Source organism: Astyanax mexicanus, chromosome 1, assembly GCF_023375975.1.
Source record: "Astyanax mexicanus isolate ESR-SI-001 chromosome 1, AstMex3_surface, whole genome shotgun sequence".
In the NCBI taxonomy this organism is placed as follows: Eukaryota; Metazoa; Chordata; class Actinopteri; order Characiformes; family Acestrorhamphidae; genus Astyanax; species Astyanax mexicanus.
In genome coordinates, this window is record NC_064408.1 from 74,177,677 (window position 1) to 74,203,306 (window position 25,630).

Here is a 25,630-nt window from a genome sequence, read left to right on the forward strand (position 1 = left end):
GCGCAGTACTTCAGGTGAGAACGGGGGGTGTTGCTGGCTGAATATGAAATAAAATAGCGCGTCACAATTAGCGCGATTAGTGCTGCCTGTGATTTGGGACACACCCCGACACGAGCTGACTCTGGAAAGGAAATATGCACGTGAGGCGCAATATTTTGACGGCACCCCCGATGAAGCCAGACGGCACCCTGGTTGAGAAACACTGCCATAGGGTACTAATCCGAAACTAGATTGCAGAGTCAATTCTTGGCTGGTTAAAATGGTGTTTCCGCTGGTTGCTAAGTGGTTGTTAAGGTGTTGCTATAGCGCCCTTTGTGGTTGCTAAGTTTGTTTCTAAGTGGTTGATAGGTGGTTGCTAAGGTGTTGCTATGGTATCCGTGATGGTAACAATGGTGTTGCTAAGTGGTTGTTAGGTTGTAGCTAAGGTGTAGCTGGGTGGTTGTTAAGGTTTTGCTATGGTATCTGTGATGGTTGCTAGGTAGTTGCTAGGCAATGTATTCGCATAAATCAGATTATAATGTGTTTGCAGGTTGATTAATTTCTAATTAATGATTAATTCACAGCCATTAACAGACCCTAAAGCAGGGCTGCTGCTCTGAGTAGTTTCATAAATACTGGGTTAGTGCAGGTAATGTTATGGTGTAAGCTAAAATCTAGGATTGCTTCTACAAACTAGATATTGTTTTCTGATAAAGTTATTCTTAACTGAAGAACACTTCCATAGTGCTAATTTTCAATCATATATTAAAATGCTAGTAGCTACAGTATATAAATAATTATAATTTGTACAGAGTTAGGCAGTGAGTGGTGTGGTTTTAGGCCTTTCTCCTATTCTGAGGGGATGTGTGTGAACACTGGTCCAGATATAAGAGTAAAAGCGCACTTGCAGTACTTGGACCTCCTTTTCTAACTCAGCTTAACTAAACCAGCTCTATGTTTTGAGTTGAGTAACTTCACCAATCTAAAGAAACAAGCTAGATCAGTAGTAGTAGTCCACCTTCCAGCCAGGCGAGGGACAGAGCTGTGTGACACTGACAGTGAGAGCGAGCGAGCTGGCTATCAGCAGCCTATCAGATATGAGGGAAGACGAGCGGCTGGCTCTCTGCTGTCACGGAGCGAGTCTCAGTCTGTAGGGTAGGGTCGGTTGGACTCATGAGTGCGATGCCGAACAAAACCAAGAAAGACAAGGTAAGTTATCTTCTCCGCGTTTTCTCTTCAGGTCTGAGCGCTCGGTGTCGATTCGTGGTAAACGTTTCTTAGACGAGTGAGTCAGCAAACCAACAACAGCCCCCAAACACCCAAACACTGCCCACTGAGTGAGTGGGCTTCCTTCATCTTCACAGGACGGCGGGGCGTAGCTCTAGCTAGTGCTAGCGCTAATGCTAACGCTAATGGTAGCTCTAGCACCGGTGTTGTGTCGAGTTGTGTTACATTGTCAAACCGTGCTACCATAGTAACGTTAGTATTTAATGTATTAAAAAAGATAAAAAGTACAAAAAAACCTTATTAGAAAATACTCCCAGCAGGAGACTAGGTAGGATATGTGGATAGGCTCAATCACTGTAACGTTTTCTGGTAAAGTGAAAAGTGAAGAAGTTAAGGTCATATAACTTAATTAGTTTTTTTGTATGTTTATAGTTTATTACTATTTTTAACTACTATTCACGTTTTTTTTATAATTTAAGCGGATTATTTAATGCTTCTAAAAAAACAAGCAGTTATCATGAAAAACATGAAAACAATAAAAAATATATGTAGGTCAGCGCATGCGCAGTGCCGTAAAGAAGCACATATCGATGAGTAGCATAACTCGACAGAACACCTGCTAACGCCAAGTCTAAACTTATAGCTACACTTCTGCACTTTATAGGTTTTCTGAACGAACTGGGCGGTTGGCTAGGGGTTAATGTACATCGTGAGATTCCAAATTAAAAAATGAAACAATTTAATACAATGTTTTATAAAGCCTATTGTGGGGTTAAATCAGCTAGCTAGGTTAGCTAGCTATAGCTAAGTCGGTTGTTGGCTAGCTGTAGTCCTCTGATGCGGAACAGCTTGGCTAGCCTGTGTAGCTGTTGTTAAAATTAGACATTTGCACCATTTCTGCAGGGTTGTCTAGCTAGTTAACTATGTTACCTGTACAGTTGAGGCTGTATGGCTAGTTTAGATAGATGGATAGCTACTTTAGCTACTTAAAATTATGTTTTTACCATAACTACATTTTCGGCTATGCTATTATTACTAGCTTCATAGGAGGTGGCTGACCCAGGTCCAGAAAGTAAAAATCCATCCCAGGGTTTTGTACCAACTGCCAGGGCGGCTCTGCTGCCTTGAGCAGCTCATGCAATTGGTACAAAACCCTGGGATGGATTTTTACATTCTGGACCTGGGTTACCCACCGCTACTTCATAGCGACAGCAGCCGAGTATCGTTGCTGTAACTAAATAGCTAAGGTTACCTCCCCTTTATCTCTGTTATGGTTGTATAATTTACTTTACTGTTCTGGTTTGCATACAGTTGATCAAAATATGTAGTTTTGTGTCTTTTCTAAAACTTTATTTGAGTATATTGGGAAAGACTCTTAACATATTTGTGTGTTTAGGAGTCGCCGAAGTCTGGCAAAGTCGGCAAAACTGCAGGACAGGAAAACTCGGATCATGAGGTAAAGTTCTCTTAATATAATATTTGACACATTTTTAACTAAACAGTGATTTATACAGATAAAGCTAGTGATTCCGATTAGCACTGGTCAATGTCATGTCACTTAACTGTCTATATACTCCAGTCTATACTGTCTAACGCTATCTGTGTGTATACTTGACCAGAACAAGTGATTTATTAGAAACGATCCTGTAACACTGTGCAGGTCCTCCCTTTCTTCTCAAAAACGGTTTCAGATCTTTATGGTACCCACTGATTCCACAAGATGTTAGAAACACTCTTGTGTGATTCTGGTCTACATTGACATAATTGTGTTACAGTTCCCACATCCCAAATGTGTCCTGCTGGGCAGAGATCTGAACTCTGAACTCTTTGTCATGTTCATAAAACCAATTTTACTTCTGCTTTCTGACATGGTTCACTGTCAGGCTGAAGGTGTCCATCAAAAGATGTTAGGGCCCTATGACTTTCCGTTTTAATTTTTCTGTTTTTGTTTTTACTATTTTTTTTTTTTGGCACACTTCAGATTTTTAGTTTTTTATTATTTTCTTTAGATAAATGTAATGAAAAAAAATGAAAGCAAGTGGCAACTTTGAATGTACTATAACTGCTGCAATTACATTCAGGAATAGCAAAACAACGGAAAAGTAAAAATATTAAGAGAAGATAATTATAATTTTAATTAAAAGTGCAATGTGTGCATTAAATGGTCCAATTGCAGCAATTTTCAAACGAAGATCCTTTTTAGTAATGTCCTCAAATCCTCAAGTGTTCACAGTTTGATTATGGAGGAATTTTTTTTAACCTATTTTGTATTCGGCTAAAGCTTTATCCGGACAGGATTCGTTTCTCAGGGGGACGTCTATGAAAAACTATTTCACTCTTCTACTCAGTGATAAAACTCTTGCATCCTGACTGCAACTGAAAAATCAGGAGAACCAGGGATTTTTTTTTTTTGGATTTCTCAGTCACATGATATCACGTTCAGTAGTTCTTCCATTTCTGCTCGCTGTTGTGTTTACGTGGATTTTGGTGGAAACACGCTCCCAAAGTGTAATTACGGTGCGTGGCAGTGGACAAATAGCTATTTTATTGAATGCGAGGTGTGTGATTCAGAGATGTGCATGTAGATAATTTAGCCTGTAATTTTCTCAGCGCACGTCTAAGAGAAACATGGTCATTCTGAATGGGAATAAAATCACAGAGAACCCCCCATAAAGGAGAAATAGCCATGTTTGACAGATAATTTTGATATGCTTTGGACTATAAATCCTGCCAATCACCAATATCCAAATTCAGTTAAAATAAATCTATTTTTATTTATGTATGGAGAATCTTGTTCTAGGACCGAGCAGGTTTTTTTCAGGTGAGTCTCTAAGGTCAATTCGGACATTTTCTTCTGTATTACAAGTGGTCTGAGGTTCAGATCCAGAAAGTACTTAAGTTATACTTTGTATGCTAAATTCAAGTATCATTTGAGAGTGTGCAAGTTTAAATTATATATTTCAAACAGCAACATCTTCAGGTTCAAGTAAAGGAAACTTGGCTGCTGAAGGACCTTTTGGCTATACCTGACGTCCACCCTCATCCTAGCACATATGATTCAAATGTCTCAATTGCAAAGATAACTGCTATTGTGGGTGCTTGGTTTTTTAATTGATTCATTACTTGAAGGTAATTTTTAATAGCCTGCATTACCAATGTTGGACACAGATGGAATTTGAACTCTGCATTTAACCCATCCATGCAGTGAACATATGCACACACAGAAACAGTAAATACACGTCTAGAGCAGTGGGCAGTCGATGTGTGGGCCAAGAGTTAGTGTTAATGGGCTTTTGGCCACCACTGCACAGGAATGTTTTTTTCTTTATCTGAGCTATGCATGCCTATGGCTGAATCATGCAACCCATAGATTTCTGCTTATGTAGTTTTAACGACTTTCATTATGACGTCAAAATATTCAGTCTCTTTATACTTACTTGTGTGCAGCTGAGATGCACCCATTACTGACAGAGGCGTTCAGTTGCACGCAGTTTGAATAGTGTTTTTAGAAGACACAGGGCATAAAAAGCTAAAAAATGGACAATAAAAAACAACTTGATCTCTCTTTTTCTTCTCTTCCTTTCCTCCCATCAGGGATCAAACAGGAAAGGAAGCAATAGTGTGCCACCCACCACGCAGCTGCTGAAGGGGAAGCAGTCTGGATCCCAAGCCCCTGTCAAAAAGGAAAAGAGACAAAGCTCCTCTCGCTTTAGCCTCAGCAATAACAGGGAGCTCCAGAAACTGCCTGCATTCAAAGGTAAAGCTCAATAGGTTTATGTGGATCTACATAAATGAATCATGCAGGCAGGCAACCAGTGAAAACAACCCACTCACACTGCTTACCGCACATGATAGATTTAAAATAGAGCATTTAACTAATAATATACTTATATTTGCAGTGTGGTATTTCTTTATGAATGAAAACTTGTTTTAATGGTATGTCAGAAAGTTTAATACATGTATTTTTGTGTTTGATGACCTGAGGGGTTCAACACGAAGCAGTTTTCTCAGTTAGCCTAATATCAATTAGTTAATCAGTTAGTTAATATTAGTCAGTGTTCCTCAGATCATTTTATACTGTGCCAACTTGATTTTGGGCTTAAGTTATCTGACTTACTGCTAAATCTTGTTTTATGGTATACCCCTCTGTTGATCAAAGATTTCAGAAAGCATACTGCTGCAGGCTGAAGTCTGGCTGCAGATAGCCTTCTCTGCAGCATCAACAAAGGACAGCTGAGGTTTGACTATGCAGGCTTACTGCATATTGTTCCTATCAGAGCTGCTGAAATCCCTATATTAATGTGAGCATGCCTCTAGATCTGTTCAGTGAACGAGATGTTCCAAACCAAGCTTGTGTACATGTCTTAGCTTTAAAAAAAGCTAAGCAGTAAATCTATAAATCAAGAACACAGCTAAATGGAACATTGTAACAAAGATGCTTACTAAGTAATGTAATAACTCAGGTTTAAAATATGGTTTATTCAGGCTTAACTAAATTTGAAATTTGACAATGCGACCCTCATTTTAGAATAAAAGTGCATATGGTATAATGAGATAAAAGTAAATTTACAAAAATGTACTATTCTTTGTTATAGGCTATTAATCTGTGACCTGTTAAATATGGACACAAACAATTGCATATAAAATCTAGAAATTTCTTTTAGAATAATTTGGTGCTATTATTATAATTAGTATTACAGATATATCTGATGTTTATCTGTCTATCTGGGTTAGAGGTGCAGTAAAATTAAGAAATCATAGTATGCTAGCAGCACGTAAATATTAAACACTTCCAGAATTCAATTAATGCATTTTCAATTAATAGTTTTTGATTTGTATTGAACTCTAAATGGTGGAATATTAATATTTCTGCACAATATTTAGTAACACTATGATTATGATGCAGTAGACTGTATACTTGCATATTGCTCTGAAATCATACCTATGACATATTTCAAACAGAGTCTTACCAAACACTCTCGAGGGTTTTCTAAGGTGATTAGAGTGTCTTGTACATGTTTACAAAGTATGTTGGACAAAGAGTTAATGTGTTTGAATTAAGCAGAACAAAAAACAGTTTGGAACAGTTAAAGGCTAATACTAAAAGGAAGATAGTATTTTTTTATTCTTTGTTTGTTTGTTTTTTGGTTATGCTGAAGGGATTCAGTACCTCACAAATGAGTACACCCCTTACATTTTTTATAAATTATTTATTTATTTTTTTGTCATATCAAAGTGTCCCTTGAAAATGTATAATAAAATATTTACAAAAATGTGAGGGGTGCACTCAGTTTTGTGAGATAATGTATGTAAGGGGACTTGAAACTCATTTATGCAATCTAAAATAATGGAAACGAACATAGACATAAGTGGATGAGATGTTGTCCTGGATTTGTTCCAAGTGGCTATATTTAGGGCTAATCCTGAGATAACTTTAATTCTCTGGTCCTTATGTTTCTGGCTGTGCTGATGCCAAGACAGCTAGAAGAGCATGCCTTGTTGACTCTGTAAAACTTAGTTTTACAGAGTCAAACTAAAAAAACAAATTAGTTTGATTGACCATTGGACCAGACCACATCTTAAGATGCTTCCCTCTAGTGGTGAAGATGTGCTTTGTCCTGATAGCAAATGTCCTTAACTTGTGCCTCATACACACTGCGAGTCCTTAGTTTATGCCAATCTCAATTATGTTTGTTCTTATGTATTTGCAGTTTGATTATTAAAAAAAAAACGGTCATAAAAAATCATTATTGGTAAAACATTTAAAGTTTTGAGATGACCGAGGCCACAGCTGGACTGCAAGCATCTGTGAGGGGTTATTTATACCCCACACCAAAAGATGATCTGAGAAAACAATGATTTAATTCTAGCCTTGTATCACAAGCCCTTCAGTTTAAGAGGTGAGAAACTGCCTAAATATCCTGCAGTGTGGCCCAGGCATGAAGTGTTCAGAGTGGAAAAACTGTATGTGAGTTATGCTTTTGCTGACTTTTTTTTTTTTTTTTACACTCCTAAAGTTTCATTATTTATTTTCACTTATATTTTTTGTTTGCTTGGATTTAAAGTTTAACTGCAGTTAACTGTATGCAGTTCAACCAAAGGAAATGTGATTCAAATGCTCGGTATATACTTATATGGTCGGCTTTATTGTTGGGGTGTTAGTAAGTACAGTTTGATAGACTGTTAAGTCTGTTCTGTTTTGGTACTGAATGTGCCTATAAACAAAGCAAAATTATCACAGGAGCAGTTAATGCCCGTAGTGAAGTATTAGAACAACAGGAGCTCCTTTAAAACGGGCTACAGCACAGATAAGCCTTTTATGAGGGGGGCCCTGTGGACATGAGTCTCTTTTAATACACGACCCCAGATTGCAGTGTCCTCTCTCTCTCGCACACACACTCTCTGAAACATTATGTTCAGGTCATATGCTTTAATGCAGATCAATGACTCTCTCAGTGCTGTTTTTAGTCCACTCCAGTCAGTGTGTGCGTCAGACAGAGTGGAATGGGCTGTGCTACAAGTCAACTTGTTGAATGCTGGCTGTTGAAGAAGCCATGTTCTTTATCATTGTACAAACACCTACCGGTACTTTTGCTTCTTTAAGTTGGGTTATCCTTTAGAACTGCAGTAGTATATTGCTCTTACAGTTTGGAAAACTGCTCTCAAGAAAAGAAAACTGCTTGTAATGTGGCAGCTCTATTTCTTCAACAGGCCAGATAAGTAATGACTGTAAACAGAGTTGTCCCACTTAAATAAGCAAATCTTTCTTTAATGTTTTAGACTTCACTCTTAATAAAGGAGGCTGTCTTCTTACAAATACATCTGAAACCAACCTTCCAGGCTGTGATGTGGCCTAAATTACTTTGTCACTCAGTAGCAGAAAGCGGGTGTCTTCCTCTTCTTGCACAGCATTACCTGTGTCTCTGCTCTGATGAGGTGGCGTATGGCAGCTGCAGGCTCGCTTCTGAGTGCAAGCTGATATGTGGTTTCCTGTCAGCACTTAACTTTTCAGTGTGGTTGCCTGTTTATTGTACATGTGGGGAAATTATGTCACAGTGGCCCAGTAGCAAAAAAATATATATTTTTTCTCCTCTCTCTTCTACAATTAGCGGTAAATGTGTTGAGGTATTTCTCTTCACATGTGTGAAAACATTATCAGTTTACTGACTGCAACATCATCACTAGCTAAAAGGTGTTTGTGTGTGTGTGGTGTTGGTTTTTCAACCTAAATTGCAGCTGAAGCCTATCAAATTATTAAACCCCATCATGCTGTCATTCATTTGACGTTCTATACACTATATCAAATAAAAATATTGGGACATTGCTTATTTTTGCTATCCAGGGAAAAAGTTACTAGTAGATTTTGGAGTGCTGTGAGCATGTGATTGGATTTTGCAATTACTACTTTTGTACCTCACTATTGTAAGTTAGGGGTGGGCAATATGGCTCTAAAATAATATCACAATATTTCAGGGTATTTTTGCGATAACGATATACTTGGCGATATAGGAAAACTAAAATAATTTGTTCATTTCAGGAGTATAGTATAATAGTATAACAGAATAATCATAATGTGGCAAAATAAATAATATAGCATAAAATAATATCATGCAGCAAATAATATTGCAGAATATTTAGTGCATGCATATAAACTGCAAACTAAAACAATTATACAATAAATACACCTAAAGCTTCACAGTAAATAATAGACTTTTTTAAGACAGAACAGCCCTATTATCACAATATGGATTTTTAATATCATGATATTTCTGTGTCATGATATATTATATACCATATAATATTGCCCACCCCTATTGTAAGTCGCTTTGGACAAAAGCGTCTGCCAAATGTAATGTAATGTAATGCATTTGTAAGTATAGGATGTTGACACCCCATCCCACCCCCTTCTGCCAAAATGACCGAAAAATCAATCATACCAAAAATAAATAAATATACATATAATACATATATTTATTTTTTACAATATTTTAAAGTGTAATTATTTTTCCCTCTCAAAATGGTGCTATAAGATAACTATTTTCCACATTAGCAATTTTCTATTCATCTCTATTCAACGCTATATGACAGAAGCAATTTGGACAACATGTGAAGAGCTAACCCAAATCAGGAACAAATGACCAAGTATGTCAAAGTGGAAAATGAGATGTACATGGAAAATATTAGATACTGGCATATGCATCCATTTTTATTATTATTTTTTGCCTAAATGTCCAGCACAATTCTTACTAAAATGAGAGTTTTTTTTTTTTTTTTTTTTTTTTTTTTTTTTTTTTTACCTGAGAGTATAACTGTGGAAGAGTATAGTGGATTGCCTGTTCTGCTTTCTTTAAATATATTTTTTAATGTTTTTTTTTTATTATTATTTATTTATTTATTAATAAACCCCAGTCATAGCATACGTTCAACCCTGTTTTAAACTAGACAGCCAATAGCATGCGTTTTCAGCTGGCAGGCCTATGGCCAAGTCACATGTCTGTGCTCAGCCAATGGCTGGTGTCCGTTTGGTGAATGACATCACTGGCTAGCTGATTCCCTCTAGCGGCAGCGGGGCTTCATTTTCTGCTGAGAGTGCTGGTGCTGAAATGGAGGCTCGGTCTTCGTCTTAGCTGAGCAGCCCTCTCCCGCCGCTGTGGACAGATAGATGTTAACATGCTCTAAAGAGGAGAGCAGGATGGTTCTGGACGCTCAAAGCTCAAACGGGCCTTTCCAGCCCGTGGCCCTCATGCACTTTAGAGGTGAGCTGTGCTGTTTCATTGTCCGTGAAGGGGGTAGAGGGTGGGGAGGAAGAGCTAAGAATGTTGCTATGCTCCTTCTGTGTTTGCTGTAGTGGAGAGGATTTCATTTTGTTGTAGGCTGAAGATAATGTACTTCGTTATAACCGGTCTGTAAGGAAAAAGCCAGGTGTGTCTGTCTGTTAGATACTGCATACGTGTGTGTGTGTGAGAGAGGCTGAGAGTGCAGCGCATGTTTCAAATAAACAAACGAGGAAGCCTCAGTTGTAGCACGGCTGAAAGTGTGAGCAAGGAGGTGCTGTTGGGGGTAGGAGCTGTTTTACTGTCTTCTGCCTCTCCCATCCCCCACTGAGACTGCCTATGTCAAAGGAAGTGAGGTCACAGCTTGGGGAAGTGTGTGTGTGTGTGTGTGTGTGTGTGTGTGTGTGTGTGTGTGTGTGTGTGTGTGTGTGTGTGTGTGTGTGTGTGTGGAGAGACTATCCCTTGTAGGTTTTTTTTTCTTTTTCAAAAAAGGAAAAGGTGTTGAAAACAGAGGCTTCAACTTTAAATGGGTTAAAATACATAGTGCAGGGTTTTAATGACCAGTCAGTATAGTGTAGTGCTTATTAACTTCTTCCAAAACAGTCAGAAAGACAGTCAGGTGTTTGATGAGTCCCTTCAGTATATTTTTATCTTACAAATAGGGCTACCAATAAAGTTACTTGTTGTATTAAATGTCCTACACTTTTGTATGTTAGTGGAAAAATGTGCAAAACAATGTCATTCATGTCTGTGTAAATGTGAGTCAGATTGTACAACAATTTAGGCTCCTTTTTTCAGGAACTAGAATGTAACCCCCGGTATATGAATGGACAAGCAGTTACTACATTGTATGTTTTGACTTTATGAATATTTAAAGATCAAAATTCTGAACCAAGTCTGGTTTAAATTTAATTAGTTAACTATAATCAATTTAATATATAAGATCTTTTAAGTTTTTAATTACTCTAATTTTATTTCATTTATTGTACTATACTGTGTATTTATTTTTTTTTCTTCTCTTCTGTACAAAAAATGTGCTTTATTAATAAACCTAGCTAAATAAAGGTGGCTGGCGGCATTTTGTTGGTTGGCTAACAAAACTTTTAAATATTTAGTAGCACAAGTAAAGAGGGCAATAAAACACAGAAGGCAGGGATTATAAAACATCTCACACAGGACAGTTATATTATACTGTTGTGCATGCAGCTGGACTTCCTTTAATACGTTACCTGTTGCACACAAACTTTGTTGAAAGCTTTGTCTTGTTTAAAAATGATTTAGCTTTGCAGGATGAAGCTTGAATTTTGGTTAAGCTCTGCATTAAAAAAATAACACATTCTATTCTTGTACACAAAACACACAGGAGCTGGATAACTTTGTGTTGCATTTGAAAAGAATAAGGGACGTGGAACTCTGGATGTTTTTAATACACAGTAGTAATGCTTCTCATGAATGATCAAGATGATTGATGTCTTAGTGGAGCAGGATTGGCCAAAACTGGAGTAGCAGACTGATCAGCAAGCAGATTCCTGATGAGATTCGACATTTAAAGCCAGTTACTGCATTTGCATTTGTGATCATGTTATTTTAAAAGCAAAATAACGCTTACACTGTACTACATTATTGTTAATGGCAAATTACAGGTATGTGACAGAAGCTAGACTGAACCCAGAGAAGCTTTTTCAGAAAGTCAAGCTATAGTGCTTAGGTTCCTGTGTTGACTTCTTGGGTAAACAAATAAAGCCACTTTTCATTACTTTAGTTTCTAAATCTGTTTCTCTGATTTTGCTACTTGTATCTATATGTTTGTGTATAATAAACATTGTTGTTTTATTCTACAAACTATGGACAGCATTTCTCCCAAGTTCCAAATAAAAATATTGTCATTAAGAGCATTTATTTGCATAAAATGAGAAATGTCTGAAATAAAAAAGATGCAGATCTTTCAGACCTCAAATAATGCGAAGAAAACAAGTTCATATTCATTAACATTTAAGTGTTCAGAAACCAATATTTGGCAGAATAACCCTGTTTTCTAATCACATTTTTCATGCATCTTGGTATGCTCTTCTCCACCAGTCTTGCACACTGCTTTTGGATGACTTTTGCCAAACTATGGTTTGATGGCTTGTGATCATCCACCTTCTTCTTGATTATATTCCAGAGGTTTTCAGTTTGGTAAAATCAAAGCAACTCTTTATTTTTTTCCAGAGCTGTATACAGTGGCAAATATTATCTTTCTCTCTCTCATATATATATATATATATATATATATATATATATATATATATATATATATATATATATATATATATATATATATATATATATATAGAAAGATAATATTTGCCTCTCCAATCACTGAGCGGAACACATTCACCCACACCCACTTTCATGTCAGAAGTGTGAATGTCTAACCCAGCCTGTGAGAGTCGCATGACCTTTTCTGGCCAGTGCGAAGTAAAACAAAGAGATTGTACATCTGCAAATAATTCTGTTCGACAAGTACAGTGAATTCCACATTGTGCAAACTCTCTGCTTGTAGGCTGAACATGAGTATTGGCATAATACCTTTGCCCTAAAGCCTTATTTCTGGCATTATTAGGATTATTAGAAGCTTTTTGTCTAAAGGCGATTTGAACATGTATAGTATAATCTGACTATTACTTCGTGAACATAGAAAAAAGGTTAAAATACATTTTCATTTTATGATTTATTTCCCCCTTACTGTAGATGTGCCCCCCGCGGAGCAGGAGAAGCTGTTTGTGCAGAAGTTGCGCCAGTGCTGTGTGCTCTTTGACTTTGTATCCGACCCGCTGAGTGACCTGAAATGGAAGGAGGTGAAACGGGCAGCGCTGAGTGAGATGGTGGAATACATTACGCACAACAGAAATGTCATCACTGAGCCAATCTACCCAGAGGTGGTACACATGGTGAGTGAATTACCATCTTCTGCAGTACAGTAAGCATGTAAAGGATTATGTTTTTACTTTGTGTTGGAAATCTAATTTCGCATTCTCTACTCAGCTGTAAATTCTGTAATAATGGAGTGGTGCAGTGGTGTTCCACATTGTTCCATACATATACATTTGCACAGGACTGTTCCCATAAATTGTAGACACTGATCATGTCAGAAAATGCAAAGAAGTAGGACAGACTCTCAGAAAATCAATAACGTGCAGTGTAGTGCTCAAGTCCAATAGGATTTCCATTTGTGAACCTCTGTGAACTGGCCCTGAAAATTTGTGTCAAAATTGCTCAGTGTTGTTCTTTGCCTTGTTTCAGCAGAAAGCATATTTTGGTGCTACATAGTACATACATAATACAGAATAGAGAAATAAATAAAAAATGGAGTGTTTTGTAAATGTCTTATAAAATATAAATGTATTTAATCCCTTAGCGTAGTAATTAGTTAAAGCACCAATGACCACCTCAAGTGTACTTTGAAATTATCCTGACAAGCTTGTCAGTGTGTTTGAAAGTTTCTTCAATTTTTCTAGGCAGAATTGTTAAAGCTGAACTAGGTTATCTTTACTGGCCACTGTCTTGTTAAATGTAAACTTTCATGTTCTGAGCACTCTGGAGAAGGTTTTTACTAAGGATGGCTCTGTATGTCTGGGTTTTCTGTGTCCTGACTGGTCTCACTGATGAACATTGTCAGGCAGTAGTGATGCCACCAAGGAGCGTGGCTGCAGGGATGAGATTAATGAGGTGATGCCCAGTTTTTGGTTTCCTCCATACATGCTGTTGAGAGTTGTGACCAGATAGTTCAGTTTTTGGTTACCTGTCTGACCAAGGCCCTTTGTACGTGATTGCTCAAATAGGCCGGATGGTCAGATCAAAAAGAACAGGAGGAAAATCTCTGTGGTTTTATGTTAATCTTTGAGAAATGTGCAATCTGTGCAATATCAGCGTGTTTTTTATGCTTAAATAAAGTATGTTTTTATACACATTGCATTGCTAAAATATTTATTGATCTAAATTCCCTGAATGTTTCTGACTATGGTCTTGTAATTCCAATAAGAAATACAAGCAACATCCTGCTAAATGGTATTGGGCAGTAAGCGCATATTTAGACTATTCTATTACAGCAAAAAAGCTGATATAAAATGTGTATTACACGCAATAAACAAAATAATATGAATTCAGTGTATTTTGTAAATGTATGTGAATTATACATTTCATTACAAAACAGTTCACAAAATGTTCTTATTCACTTTAAAAAGTGAAGGACATATAACGTTTCTGGTACAATGGCCTGTATAGGTAGTAGTGTTCCAGCAGTAAACTGTTGTTTGGTATACTGTGATTTAAAAGTAGATGGTTGTTAGACCATTCCTTTAAGAGTAAATGTCATCCTACCAAACCGCATACAATTGCTACAGGTCTGTGGCTTTTTTATTATGTTAATCAAATTCTGTTTGGCACAGTTGAAATCCAATCAATTTGTGAAAACATTTGTGGACTTGAAGTCAGATGCCCCAGAGCTAACTTGCAAGTGTCATAATAAAGGATCTAAATACTTGGTGGATTGAGCACATTTTCCAAATTGCCTTTTCTAATGATTGCTTTTTGTATGTTTTATTGATTGTCTTTTGTTTCCGTTAATACTTAGGGCTAGGCCAATCATGATGACTTTTGTTCCAGAAACTTTATTGTAATTTTAACATCAGTTTATGCCACGGACATATTGTTATAAAATCATACTAGAATAATATATATTCTGTTGTTAAAACAGGCCCCAAATTAGTTGCTTTTTGTATGGCATTTAATAGGCTCTCCATTTTAAGAAAAAAAAATGGTAATATGGAGGTTAGCAGGTCACATCTGTATATTTTATAAGTCAATAATGTAATTAATGTTACATGCCTACGTAGGGCAGTTTTTTTTTATGATTTCCCTGCTCTGGCTTCCTTGGTACATCTCACTTTCTAATAGGTGCGTTTAAGGAGGGAGTTCTGGACTCTGTGCTGGACTGTGGCCCTCCAGGCCCCTAAAAAGGGGATATTAAAAACTGGAGCCAGTGTATTGGCAGTGAACCATGATTCAAATCTTTTCTTACCTTTCCTTTTATGGAGCCTTTATTTTTTGTTTGGCCAAGGGCTTTTCGTTTAGCTGGAGTGTTTTAGTGTACCTAGCCAAAGCTTCATAATGCCAATGCTAGCCATTTCGGTGGTGAATATATCCCTTTGATTTTTATCAAAGACTGCGCTTCTTGTTCAGCAGGAAAGCACTGCTGATCAAAAGTGCAAATTGACTCATTCTTCTGATTCTGCTCATATTTGATCAGTGCAGGAGAATAAAAAATGCAAAGCCCAGCAAAATCAGCATGATAATATACTCTTACCCTAGAGTTCCCTCATCCCATTCCCTTAAGAACATAGACACTTTGAAGTTCTCTGCTTTTATCATCAAAGTGTAGAGATGAGCCTGAACCCTGAAGAGTGCAATCTTCTGTTTATTTTCTTTGTGGGTACACTGTTGTCTTTGTCAGACCAGACAGTAATTAAGGTTTATTGTGGTTCAACACAAGCCAGTTATTAGATGCTGAGATAATGGGCTTACTTTGTCTGTAAAGTGTATAGTAATAAAATTAACCCAAACTTTTCCGAAATGTCACATGATGATTGGGGGGTTGTTTTGTAGAGTCAAATAGAAATTCATAAAGTAAAAAAATAATAATTTTAATGTTTGTGCAGATAAAAAAGTCAGTTCATGTGCAGTTATTCTGTTAGAATGTGTGTGTGTATGTGTGTATTAATATATATATATATATATATATATATATATATATATATATATATATATATATATATATATATATATATATATATATATGCTGTGTATGCAGTTATTTTATGTGCTTAATCATGCAGATAAGATTAGCCTAATTATAACATGGAGTCAAGCCTTGAGAGCTTTTTCACAAACAAAAGTCTTGTTGAGTTTTGGATTCTTACACAAACGTCTGTTTATCATTCAGAAGAATGTCTCATCCATGTTATACAAGCAGCCACTTGCAACAGAACTGGGACATCAAGCAGGAAGAGATTTTTCATTTGAAGTGCATGCAGAAAAAGAATGTAATGCACTTTTGCAGAGAGAAAGAGGTTCCCCTTAAATAGATTTCATTATATATTTAAAAAGACGGCTGAAACATTAACACATCCTCTTAAGGATAAATATTGGCATTTAATGCAGTGGCCATTTCATGCTGTGAAGTCTATAATCTATAACTATAATCATGTGGAAATTGTTATTTATACAGTTTTTACAACATATAATTTTAGTTGTGTGCATTTAATGATTGATTTTTTTTATGATGCAGCAGTTTTACTGATGTTCAAGTACTCAGGGTCTATTCTGGGCTTGTTTGGGGGAGGGAGGGGCTTTTACATTTGACCATGCATTCTTACCATGCAAAACAGTCCATGCTATCTGGTGTGAAGCTAACATTCGACAACTGAAGTAACAATCTAAAGAATAGAATGGCTTTTTTTACATTCTGTGATGGTTTATGAAGCTTTTTGATTTATTTTTATTTTGTAAAGTTTGTTCACATTGAATTATGTTTGCATATTGAAACCTAGTGTAAGTTTAAAATAGTAATACAGCGCTGTATTGTACAGTTTGGTGCTTTCCATCTTCCGTGTTCAAGCATTGCTTGATTTATTAAGGTTTTAAAGTTGTTGGTTTTCTTTGTCTCTCAACACCATGGGATATGCTACAGGTGCATCCTGATTCATTTTGTATGCAAATTTTCAACTGATATGCAACTTCTTATGTGTTGTGGACAGTTGTTCTTAGTTCTAGGCTGCATCCAACACTGCATACAGCCATACTATGTCTGAAATGGCACACCATTATTAAATGTGCACTTGAAGTTTATGTAGTAGAGTTGAATCTGGCTTTGGACAAAGCTTTGGGTCTTGCAGTACATCTTCCTAGACTGCACAAGTCTTGCACATTTTAAGAGTTTCCCTTTTCCAAACCTACATAGTAGTTAGTAAACATGCAGTGTTCAAAATTCTAAGATTAAAAACTCTTATCAGGACTGAAGTAAATTGTCTGTGCCTTTTATAAAGCCTTTAAAATTAAGGGTCTTTTCATTTTAAAAAAAGTTTCTTTTTTCTTGTTATTGGTGTGTTTATACAGGTAGGCTGTTTGCAGATTACTTACTGTGTATGGAGATGCATTCGGCAATTTTGATAGGAAATTCATAATATGCTTGTGAAAGCATTGGTCATTAGTACTTAAAGGACACTGACCAGCTAATTGAGTCCTACTGAATTGGGGTACAATTAAAAAAAAAATTGTAATAAGAGTTTTTTATTTTTTTTGGCTTTTAAATTCCAACCTCACATTTTCTTTGTGTAAAATGTCTTTACTAAGTAGTTTACCACTTGCCCCTCTTCTATTCATATGCATTGTTTTAAAAGTGTTATTCTTTTTGATTTCCTCGGAATTCATATTATTGTATAATTATTTTCTTGCAGTTTGCAATCAACATGTTTAGGACGTTACCGCCCTCGTCCAATCCAACCGGAGCAGAGTTTGACCCAGAGGAAGATGAGCCTACGTTAGAGGCTGCATGGCCACACCTGCAGGTATATATACATAAAAGCATGCTCTCGTATTTTCAACACCCATTCACACATCATTTCTTACTCATTATATGCTGTCTCTTTCCTTTCACAGCTGGTCTACGAATTTTTCCTGAGGTTTTTAGAATCTCCAGACTTCCAACCAAACATAGCCAAAAAATACATCGACCAGAGATTTGTAATGCAGGTATGGTTAATCAGTGTATTTTATTTTATTTTTTTGCTAGAGTTATTTGCTAAAAAAAAAATAAAAAATAGAAGCTCTAATTTGTTTTGTTATGTTTTGTTTTCAGCTGTTAGAACTTTTTGACAGTGAAGACCCTCGAGAAAGAGACTTCCTGAAGACCACTCTGCATCGTATTTATGGGAAATTTCTGGGCCTTAGAGCCTACATCAGGAAGCAGATTAATAACATATTCTATAGGTAAGGCTGTAGAAAATGGCATAAATCAAAGGTTATCTGTTATCTGGCAAACTCTTAAATTCTCTATCTCTAATTTCAGGTTCATTTATGAAACTGAACATCATAATGGAATTGCTGAGTTACTGGAAATATTAGGAAGGTATGCATCTCATTTTATAAAGGTGTTTCTGTGTTTTATCCATGCATTTATCATTTTTTTTAGATTTGTTTGTAATCTTTTCAGATGATTAGTTAGAAATGTTGCACCTTGTTTTTCAGCATAATCAATGGATTTGCCTTACCGTTAAAAGAAGAGCACAAGATTTTCCTGTTGAAAGTTTTGCTGCCTTTGCATAAAGTCAAGTCTCTCAGTGTGTACCACCCACAGGTATGATTTATGTGTCATCTGAGCCTGTGCTGTCTGCAGATAGCAGCTCTAGTTTTGCTTACATGATGGAATTTTGGGTGTTTCAACACTAGTAGTGTACAAAACATCTTCACCACCCACACAGTGTGGGAGAGTACCATACAGGGTATTGAGTAAATTCTGAGTAGCTTTGTATTTGTAATTACGTGTGGATTTAAAGTAGTGCAACAGAATACTGTATACATGTACTGTGTGCATGTTCAATGTTTTGTGTGTAGATTATAAACTTTTAAAGCTTTTTGCTGCTCAATACAAAGAAAAAATCTTCGTTCTTATTTACATGGCAATATAAACCAGCATATTAATTATGTCTACAAAAGATATACTCAATTTGTTTTACTGCAATTATTAATTCACATATGTATTATTAGAGTTTCCCTTTTAGTATCTCACTGTCTTATTTAATCAGCGGATTTAAAAGGATTTTAAAGGATTTAAAAAAGTTACACCAAAGTTTTATTATATCAAATATGTTTTGTATGTAAATATCCAGTCCTTCTTATTTGTAATAGTGATAATAAAATTGGCTGATCATAGTCCTCTTAACTGGTGGCAGAAATGGCACAGGAAAAATCCTCTGTAACCTAGCTGTAGAACTGTAACCTGTAGTCTAATATTAGATGTACTTGCTGTTATCAAATCCCAAATGATAGGACCTAGAGAATAGAAATAATGTTGGTGCACCACAGTGTCTACCCACATTACTGCTGCTGTTAGCATAACATTTACTGTTTCCCTCTTTGTTTTCTTCATGTAGCTGGCATACTGTGTGGTACAGTTTTTGGAGAAGGACAGCACCCTCACTGAGCCGGTATGTTCTGCCTCTTTGTTCACAGTTTTACTCGCCAACTGTTTGACACTTTATAAATAAGCCGTAAAGCATGGCTGTACTGCGGTACAGTCTTTTAAAAGCTTGAGTATGTCTGAAATTATATGTAAAATGTGATTTTATTGCATACATGGCAGCCTGTCATCTTTATTTCTAAGCACATTCTAAGCTAAGCTTAGCTCTAAAGCTATTTCTAAGGCTTTTCATACCTTTTAGTGAGTCTCATCATTCTTTTTTTTTTTTTATTTATAACTTTTCTTTTTTTTCTTTACAGGTGGTAATGGCTCTTCTGAAGTACTGGCCAAAGACCCATAGTCCTAAGGAGGTGATGTTCCTCAATGAGCTGGAGGAGATTCTGGATGTGATTGAACCCTCTGAGTTTGTCAAAGTAATGGAGCCACTCTTCAGACAGTTAGCTAAATGTGTCTCCAGTCCACACTTTCAGGTAAGCCAACACTGCTTTTAAAATGGTTGCATAAAGGGAACCACTTTAGGTGATGCTAGGTGATGAGTTAGCAGAGTTTTCTTTTTCTGCATTTCACTTTCAACCCCCATTATGTCCAATGAAAAATATCAGTGAGATGAATAAGATCTGTGAGCAACGCACAGACACTTTGTTTAAAGAACTTGTATGAAAATGTGGGTTTGCTGAATCATAAAGTATGGTTTGTTGTACAGAATTGAACTTTATATACTAATTGCATCAAAGAGAATAGAACTGTTAGATACATACTTTTCAGATTTTAATCTGTTAGTGCTTAATTAATTAATCATTAATACACGAGAGGCAGTACTGTAATGTGTCATATTGGCACTGCTGTGCTGCGGTCGTATCACAGTTCCATTATCGCTGTTTATTAAAAGGTTTTGAGTTAAACAGGATGAGAAATTCGATCGGTTTGGTTATAAACATTCCGCGAGTTAAAATAGTTCCATTACTGCTCTGCTGTAGCTGCACTGTAAACTCTGCATTATTGGCCATTTCAGTCAAAATTGTGGAAATCTAAGCATACTGTAAATAAACAAGCGCTTTACTCACCCAAATAAACGTTTTTAGGAGAGAAACCTGAGATTAATACATGGAGAGCTTCGGTTACCGTGTATTACCGACTGATAATGGCACTCATAAAATGCCTCTCAGCCAATCACATTGCAGGGTCGGACCTAACTGTGGTATAATTATACATAATTGTTAAAATGGATTGTTAATTGCAGACCTATGCTGAAGCATAGTTCAGTTATGCAGTATGCCAGTTTTAAGAAGTATTTGTATGAGCTAATTATTTTGTTAAATGTGTATTCCTAGACCACCAAGGTTTTTTTTTTTTTTTTTTTTTTTAGCTATAAAGGGCCATTTGCGGATCAACAGTCCCAATTTACATTCCAAATTGTTTGCCAGACTTTGAAATTCTGTATTACAACAGGTTGCAGAACGGGCTCTGTACTACTGGAACAATGAGTACATTATGAGTCTGATCAGCGACAATGCAGCCAAGATCTTACCCATCATGTTCCCCTCTCTTTACCGGAACTCCAAAACCCACTGGAACAAGTGAGTCAGATTCTAACTTCACTTCGTAATTCATCAGAAAGGTGTCAAAGTATTCTTTTGAAGACAGAAATGTTTAGTTGAATCCTCTGTAGACTTAATTTCTAAAGAACATATAGGAAAGTTCAGCTACTGTGGTCATAAATCACCTAGTCAATAAGCCACATTGTTGGTTTTACTTTAGTATTTATTTTTTTATTTTTTTAACCAAGTTGTGCTGGTGGTGTTAAGTTGCATTACAACCTTTTAAGTTTTCTCTTGAACTATTTTCTTCAGGACAATCCATGGGTTAATATACAATGCGCTGAAGCTCTTCATGGAGATGAATCAGAAGCTCTTTGATGACTGCACACAACAGTTCAGAGCAGAGAAAAACAAGTATGAAAATGTTCCTTAAATTTGAGCTCCTTATTATTTTTTTTTGGTATATACATATCCTCAAACTTATATTTTTCCTTTTGTCCTTTAGAGAGAAGATGAAATGGAAAGAGCGTGAGGAAGCATGGATAAAGATAGAGAACCTTGCTAAGTCAAACCCACAGGTGGGGTCTAGAGTTGGTTCCTAATATGACGCTATAGTTTGTTTCTCTTGTCATTTACTAAGCTTTTAAATGCCAGTATAAGGGCCAGCTATGTGAAAAAAAAATAATTGAAGAGCAAAATTGGAATTCATATATAAACGCAGATGCACAGAATTAGATAAAATCTAACTTTATTTCAAACAGTGAGCATCCAAGCTAACACCCACCAAACCTTACCGCTGAGTACAGCGGTTAGTTAGCAATGAGCTGCTAGTTGCATTCCGGTTTTCTGAGGTCAATACCTAAAGACTGAAGTGAACTAAAACCGTAATCCTAATATCACATCAAACCACAGAACCTATTTATAAAACCAGCCAGTGACATCCATCAGTTATCAAACATCAGCCATAAGCTAATCCACCAATTTTTGGTTCAAAAGCACAAATATATTTCAGCTGTTAATGTAAAAATGTAATGACTTGGATTGTAGTTACTCTTTGACATATTTGGGTAGCCTAGAATTTCCTGAAAATGCTGAGAAAAAAAAACAGAATTTCTTAAAGAGAATTAAAGATTAAAATTAAAGATTTCATAGGGCCCTAACAGTACCAGCAAAATGGGAGTCTCTTGAGCTTGAAAATACCTGAGAAGAAACCAACGCAAGAGGGGATGTTAATTCTGTCAATGTTATCTGCCTAGGCTTTAGTCAATTATTAGGAATAGCAAACAGTAGGACTCGGTTACAATCCAAATACAAGATTTTAACATTTAAACTAGAACAGACAAAATATTTAAGTGGGCTGTACTGTTTTCTGTGCACTAGCATATACAAAGGAGAATGCTAGCAGTGGGTTAAAACATTAAGGTATAATGCAGTGGAACTGTGTTTACTGGAAGGATAGTGCTTCATCCAATTTTATTGGGTTGAGGTTGAGTGGTGATCATTTAACATCCTGACCTCACTAATGCTTTCGTTATTGAATGTATACTGTGTTCCTGTACCTAACAAAAATCCTTCCCTTGACAAAATGGACAGTTACTCCAAAAAAAGCTGATTTTTTTTTTTGATACCTTTTTGTTTTGTAAAAAACAATGAATTACCAGGTGTGTCACTACTTTTGTGTGTGTGTGTAGCTTCTGAAACTCCTTCTTGAAGCTGTAAGATGGCAGACACTCCATTTAATATCAATCTGAAAAGTGTAAACCAGCTCCAAGTTTAAATTCAGTTAGTAACTTACAAACACTTGCAAAGTTTTGTTTTGTAGTCTTAAAATAAAAAATAGAAGAAGCTCATAACATACCATCTGTTTTAGTATAATGTAGGATTATAATTATTTTGTTAATTTTATTCATTTGTTTCTGTTTTGTTTTTGTTTGCTTTTTTTTTATATAGTTCCTCATGTATATTGACTCCTCCAGCTTGAGCAGCCCAATGGAGATAGAAACAGATGGTACAATGATGGATGATGTCATGATGCTTAAAAAGACAGTAGAAGAGGAAGCTACTCCGGTAATTTACCCAGTGTACTTTTAATTCAGGGTTTTTTTTTGTGGTTTTGTTTATATGGTCTCATGGTCGTGCCTGTTTAAGGAATGACTATTTTGGAGCTTCAGAATGTGTGATTTGGTATTTTAGAGGGCAGGATTATTTCTGTATTTTGGCAAATCTCATGATATGACTTGTGACTTTTTTTATTCTTACTTTCTTGTTAACGCTTTTTAATCGCTGAGTCACAAACATGAATGTTTTTGTGTTTTAGATTCAGAGGGACCAGAGGAAAGAGCGTCCCCTGATGCGCCGCAAATCGGAGCTGCCTCAGGACATGTCTACAGTAAAGGCTCTAGAAACGCACCGGCGGGCGGACGAAATGATAACCACTCACGATGGACACTAAAGGATCATAGAAGCCCAGACACAGCCCAGGCTCCTGTGGCCAGGCACAGCACGCCCAGTGCAAAGTGCCCCAGTATAGCACTGATGGCAGCGGCAGCAAGGACAGCCTTGGTGTGCCCTGAAAACAGCCAGCTCTGCTCCCATGAACAGCCTCAGTGACCCTCTCTTGCCCAGACCCCTATGCTGGTCATCTGTCATGTCTCTCTCTCTCTCTCTCTCTCTCTCTTTTATAAAGACCTTCTCAGGTGTGCTTTTGCTTTTTTGTGTTTTTTTTTTCTTCTCCACAATATTCTTTTTTTTCCCCCCGTCCTCTCTTGACATGTGCCTGCACTGGCGCTTTTTTTTTAAATCCCTCCTCACCAGTAGTTGTCATTATTCATGATTAAAATGTAGGTGCTAGGGTGGTAAACATGAACAGGTTGTTTTTGACAAGGGAGCACTTGCAGTACAACTGCTGACCATTGTGTTAAGTTGAGCGGAAGCCTCTGTTCGTTTGATGACGGGAAGCACAGTTTTTGGGTGGAAGCGTGTGTACATCTCTAATATTGTTTTTTCCTCAATGCTAGGACACAGCTGCTATTGCCTCCAGCTTCGACCCACGGACTGGTGGTGTGTGTCATTTTATGTGTGACATTTGTTTTGAGTGTTATCTTCTCCAGCAATGGGGACTGTAAGCCAGCCAAGTGTCACTGGCAGTGGAACTTTTTTCTTTTCAGACAAGCTTGCCTGTTTTGGAGGTTTCTGTCCATGAGGAATCTCTAAAAGAGAGAATTTCTGTGTAAGAAGTAGGTTTTGTGCCAATTTAATTTTTTTTTATGTAAGTTTTAGATTCTACACATTACAGCTGGCAATATGTTCACCCAGAGTGAGTGTGGATGTTCAAACAATGGTAAATAGTTTGATGCTTCTCCTCCTCTGCTGTTGTATGTTTTGCACTCTTAAGATCTGTGTTACCCGAACAATCTTGGACTGTATAGATTCTGAACTGCAATACATTTTGACCTCAAACCATTTCTTAGCATCACTGAGGCTTTAAAAAAAGTCATGTTAAAGTTCCCATCACAGTGTTTGAAGCTCAGTTTGTATACTTTCATGCTTTTTAGACTTGTGCTTTATGCGTGTCCAGTTTTACCTGCGTCCAGATAAACAAAAACAAAAGCCTTTACTTGCATAGAGTGCCTTTTACATGTTGGAGGACTTATATAAAAAAAAAAAGTCAGCGCAGAGGGTTGTAACTGTGCTTACCTAATAGCCAAAAGTCTTCTTAAGCAATTTACCATTACAAGAGTGCACCAAGAGCTGCTGGATCAAGTTGTATAGCTGGTCTGTTATAGTGGCTCAAAGGATCAAACCATGACCCTGGATGCAGAAGTAACTCTACAAACAACAGAGAAAGCACATCCTGATGAAACTTGAGGGGGGACTGTTGAAATAGGGGCACAGCAGGTCAAGCTTTTCCAGCATGTTTCGTCTTTTGTTCTAACAGAGGTGTTTGTTCTCCTTTAGTTTCTTTTTCCTTTTGACTTTTCTTTCATTTTTCTTTTGGTAGTCATCAATCTGAACCATTGTTTGAACTTCCATTCTCTGTTAAGTGACTGGAGCTGAGGTGGAGCTCCTTATTGTCTGGGGGTCTTGTATGTCTGTGTGAAGTGCTTGAAATGCTTGAACGTTTTCAAAGTTTTGTTTTCTGTTCTGTTCTGTTTTGCCTGCATTAGCTTGTTAATGTTCAATTTGAATGTGCAGACTGTAAATAGAGCTACCGTGATTTACATTTTCTTTTTTTTTATTGTCTTAAAGAATAACAATCGCCAATAATTCATGTGTTCCTCCAGGTATTTTCAGCTGTTTTTAAAGGGTACTGCATTTAATTTGTTTCCATACTTACACTAGTGCTTTACAAGATGTAGTGTATTTTAGCACTACTGAAGCCCGTTTCATCCCTTCCTCTGCACACTGCAGCTTGTTTTGGTGACCGTTTTCCTGGATTAAATGGCTTAAAATGAAAAATCTCTGGAGGCTATTTTTCTGTTATTTTAATTAAATACACATTTTGCAAAGTGTTCTTTTAATATGCGCCCCTACTAACTTGTTTCATGTATAGTTGTACATATGTACTTTTATGTTCTATCTATCTATTATTAAATGGTAGATCTTTTGTACAAATTCTCATGTACAGATAAAAGCTTATTAGGAAACAGACAGTGGATGATGTGACAGACTTCTGTACATGTTTGCATTAGAAATATCTAGGTTTAGCTTTAGATGCACTTTTTTATGAATTTGTAATTTAGAACGTTTTATTTCAGCAGTCTGTCATGAGATCTGTGGTACGTTAGTGTTTGTGTGCGCTTTTAACCAATGCTGAGTGGGTGTACATCTATATGTATAGTAAATAAAGAAAACTTGTGAGATTTATATTTTCA

The 25,630-nt window shown here is 36.6% G+C and overlaps 1 protein-coding gene across 5 annotated transcripts; it reads left to right on the forward strand.

Annotated features, from left to right (window-relative positions):
• Positions 1 to 1,077: 1,077 nt before the first annotated feature.
• On the forward strand, positions 1,078 to 25,630 carry ppp2r5cb (protein phosphatase 2, regulatory subunit B', gamma b). Of its 5 annotated transcripts, XM_007230735.4 has the most exons (16): positions 1,078 to 1,188; positions 2,603 to 2,662; positions 4,801 to 4,963; positions 12,714 to 12,913; positions 17,477 to 17,587; positions 17,679 to 17,771; positions 17,878 to 18,008; positions 18,088 to 18,147; positions 18,267 to 18,375; positions 19,172 to 19,225; positions 19,518 to 19,688; positions 20,668 to 20,795; positions 21,069 to 21,170; positions 21,262 to 21,334; positions 22,707 to 22,823; positions 23,074 to 25,630. In XM_007230735.4, the coding sequence occupies exons 1-16, from the start codon at positions 1,153 to 1,155 to the stop codon at positions 23,206 to 23,208; spliced, it is 1,743 nt and encodes a 580-aa protein (XP_007230797.2). In that variant the 5' UTR covers positions 1,078 to 1,152; the 3' UTR covers positions 23,209 to 25,630. The 5 variants fall into 5 exon arrangements, with proteins under 5 accessions (XP_007230797.2, XP_007230798.2, XP_049339024.1 ...); XM_007230736.4 differs by lacking the exon at positions 22,707 to 22,823; XM_049483067.1 differs by lacking the exons at positions 21,262 to 21,334; positions 22,707 to 22,823.

Bases quoted from the DNA above. Each gene is read 5' to 3' on its own strand.
- ppp2r5cb (XM_007230735.4), top strand. From the start codon at position 1,153: ATGAGTGCGATGCCGAACAAAACCAAGAAAGACAAG. The intron at 4,964-12,713 runs GTAAAGCTCAAT...CCCTTACTGTAG, and splicing joins GAAACTGCCTGCATTCAAAG to ATGTGCCCCCCGCGGAGCAG. The intron at 17,772-17,877 runs GTATGGTTAATC...TTTTGTTTTCAG, and splicing joins ACCAGAGATTTGTAATGCAG to CTGTTAGAACTTTTTGACAG.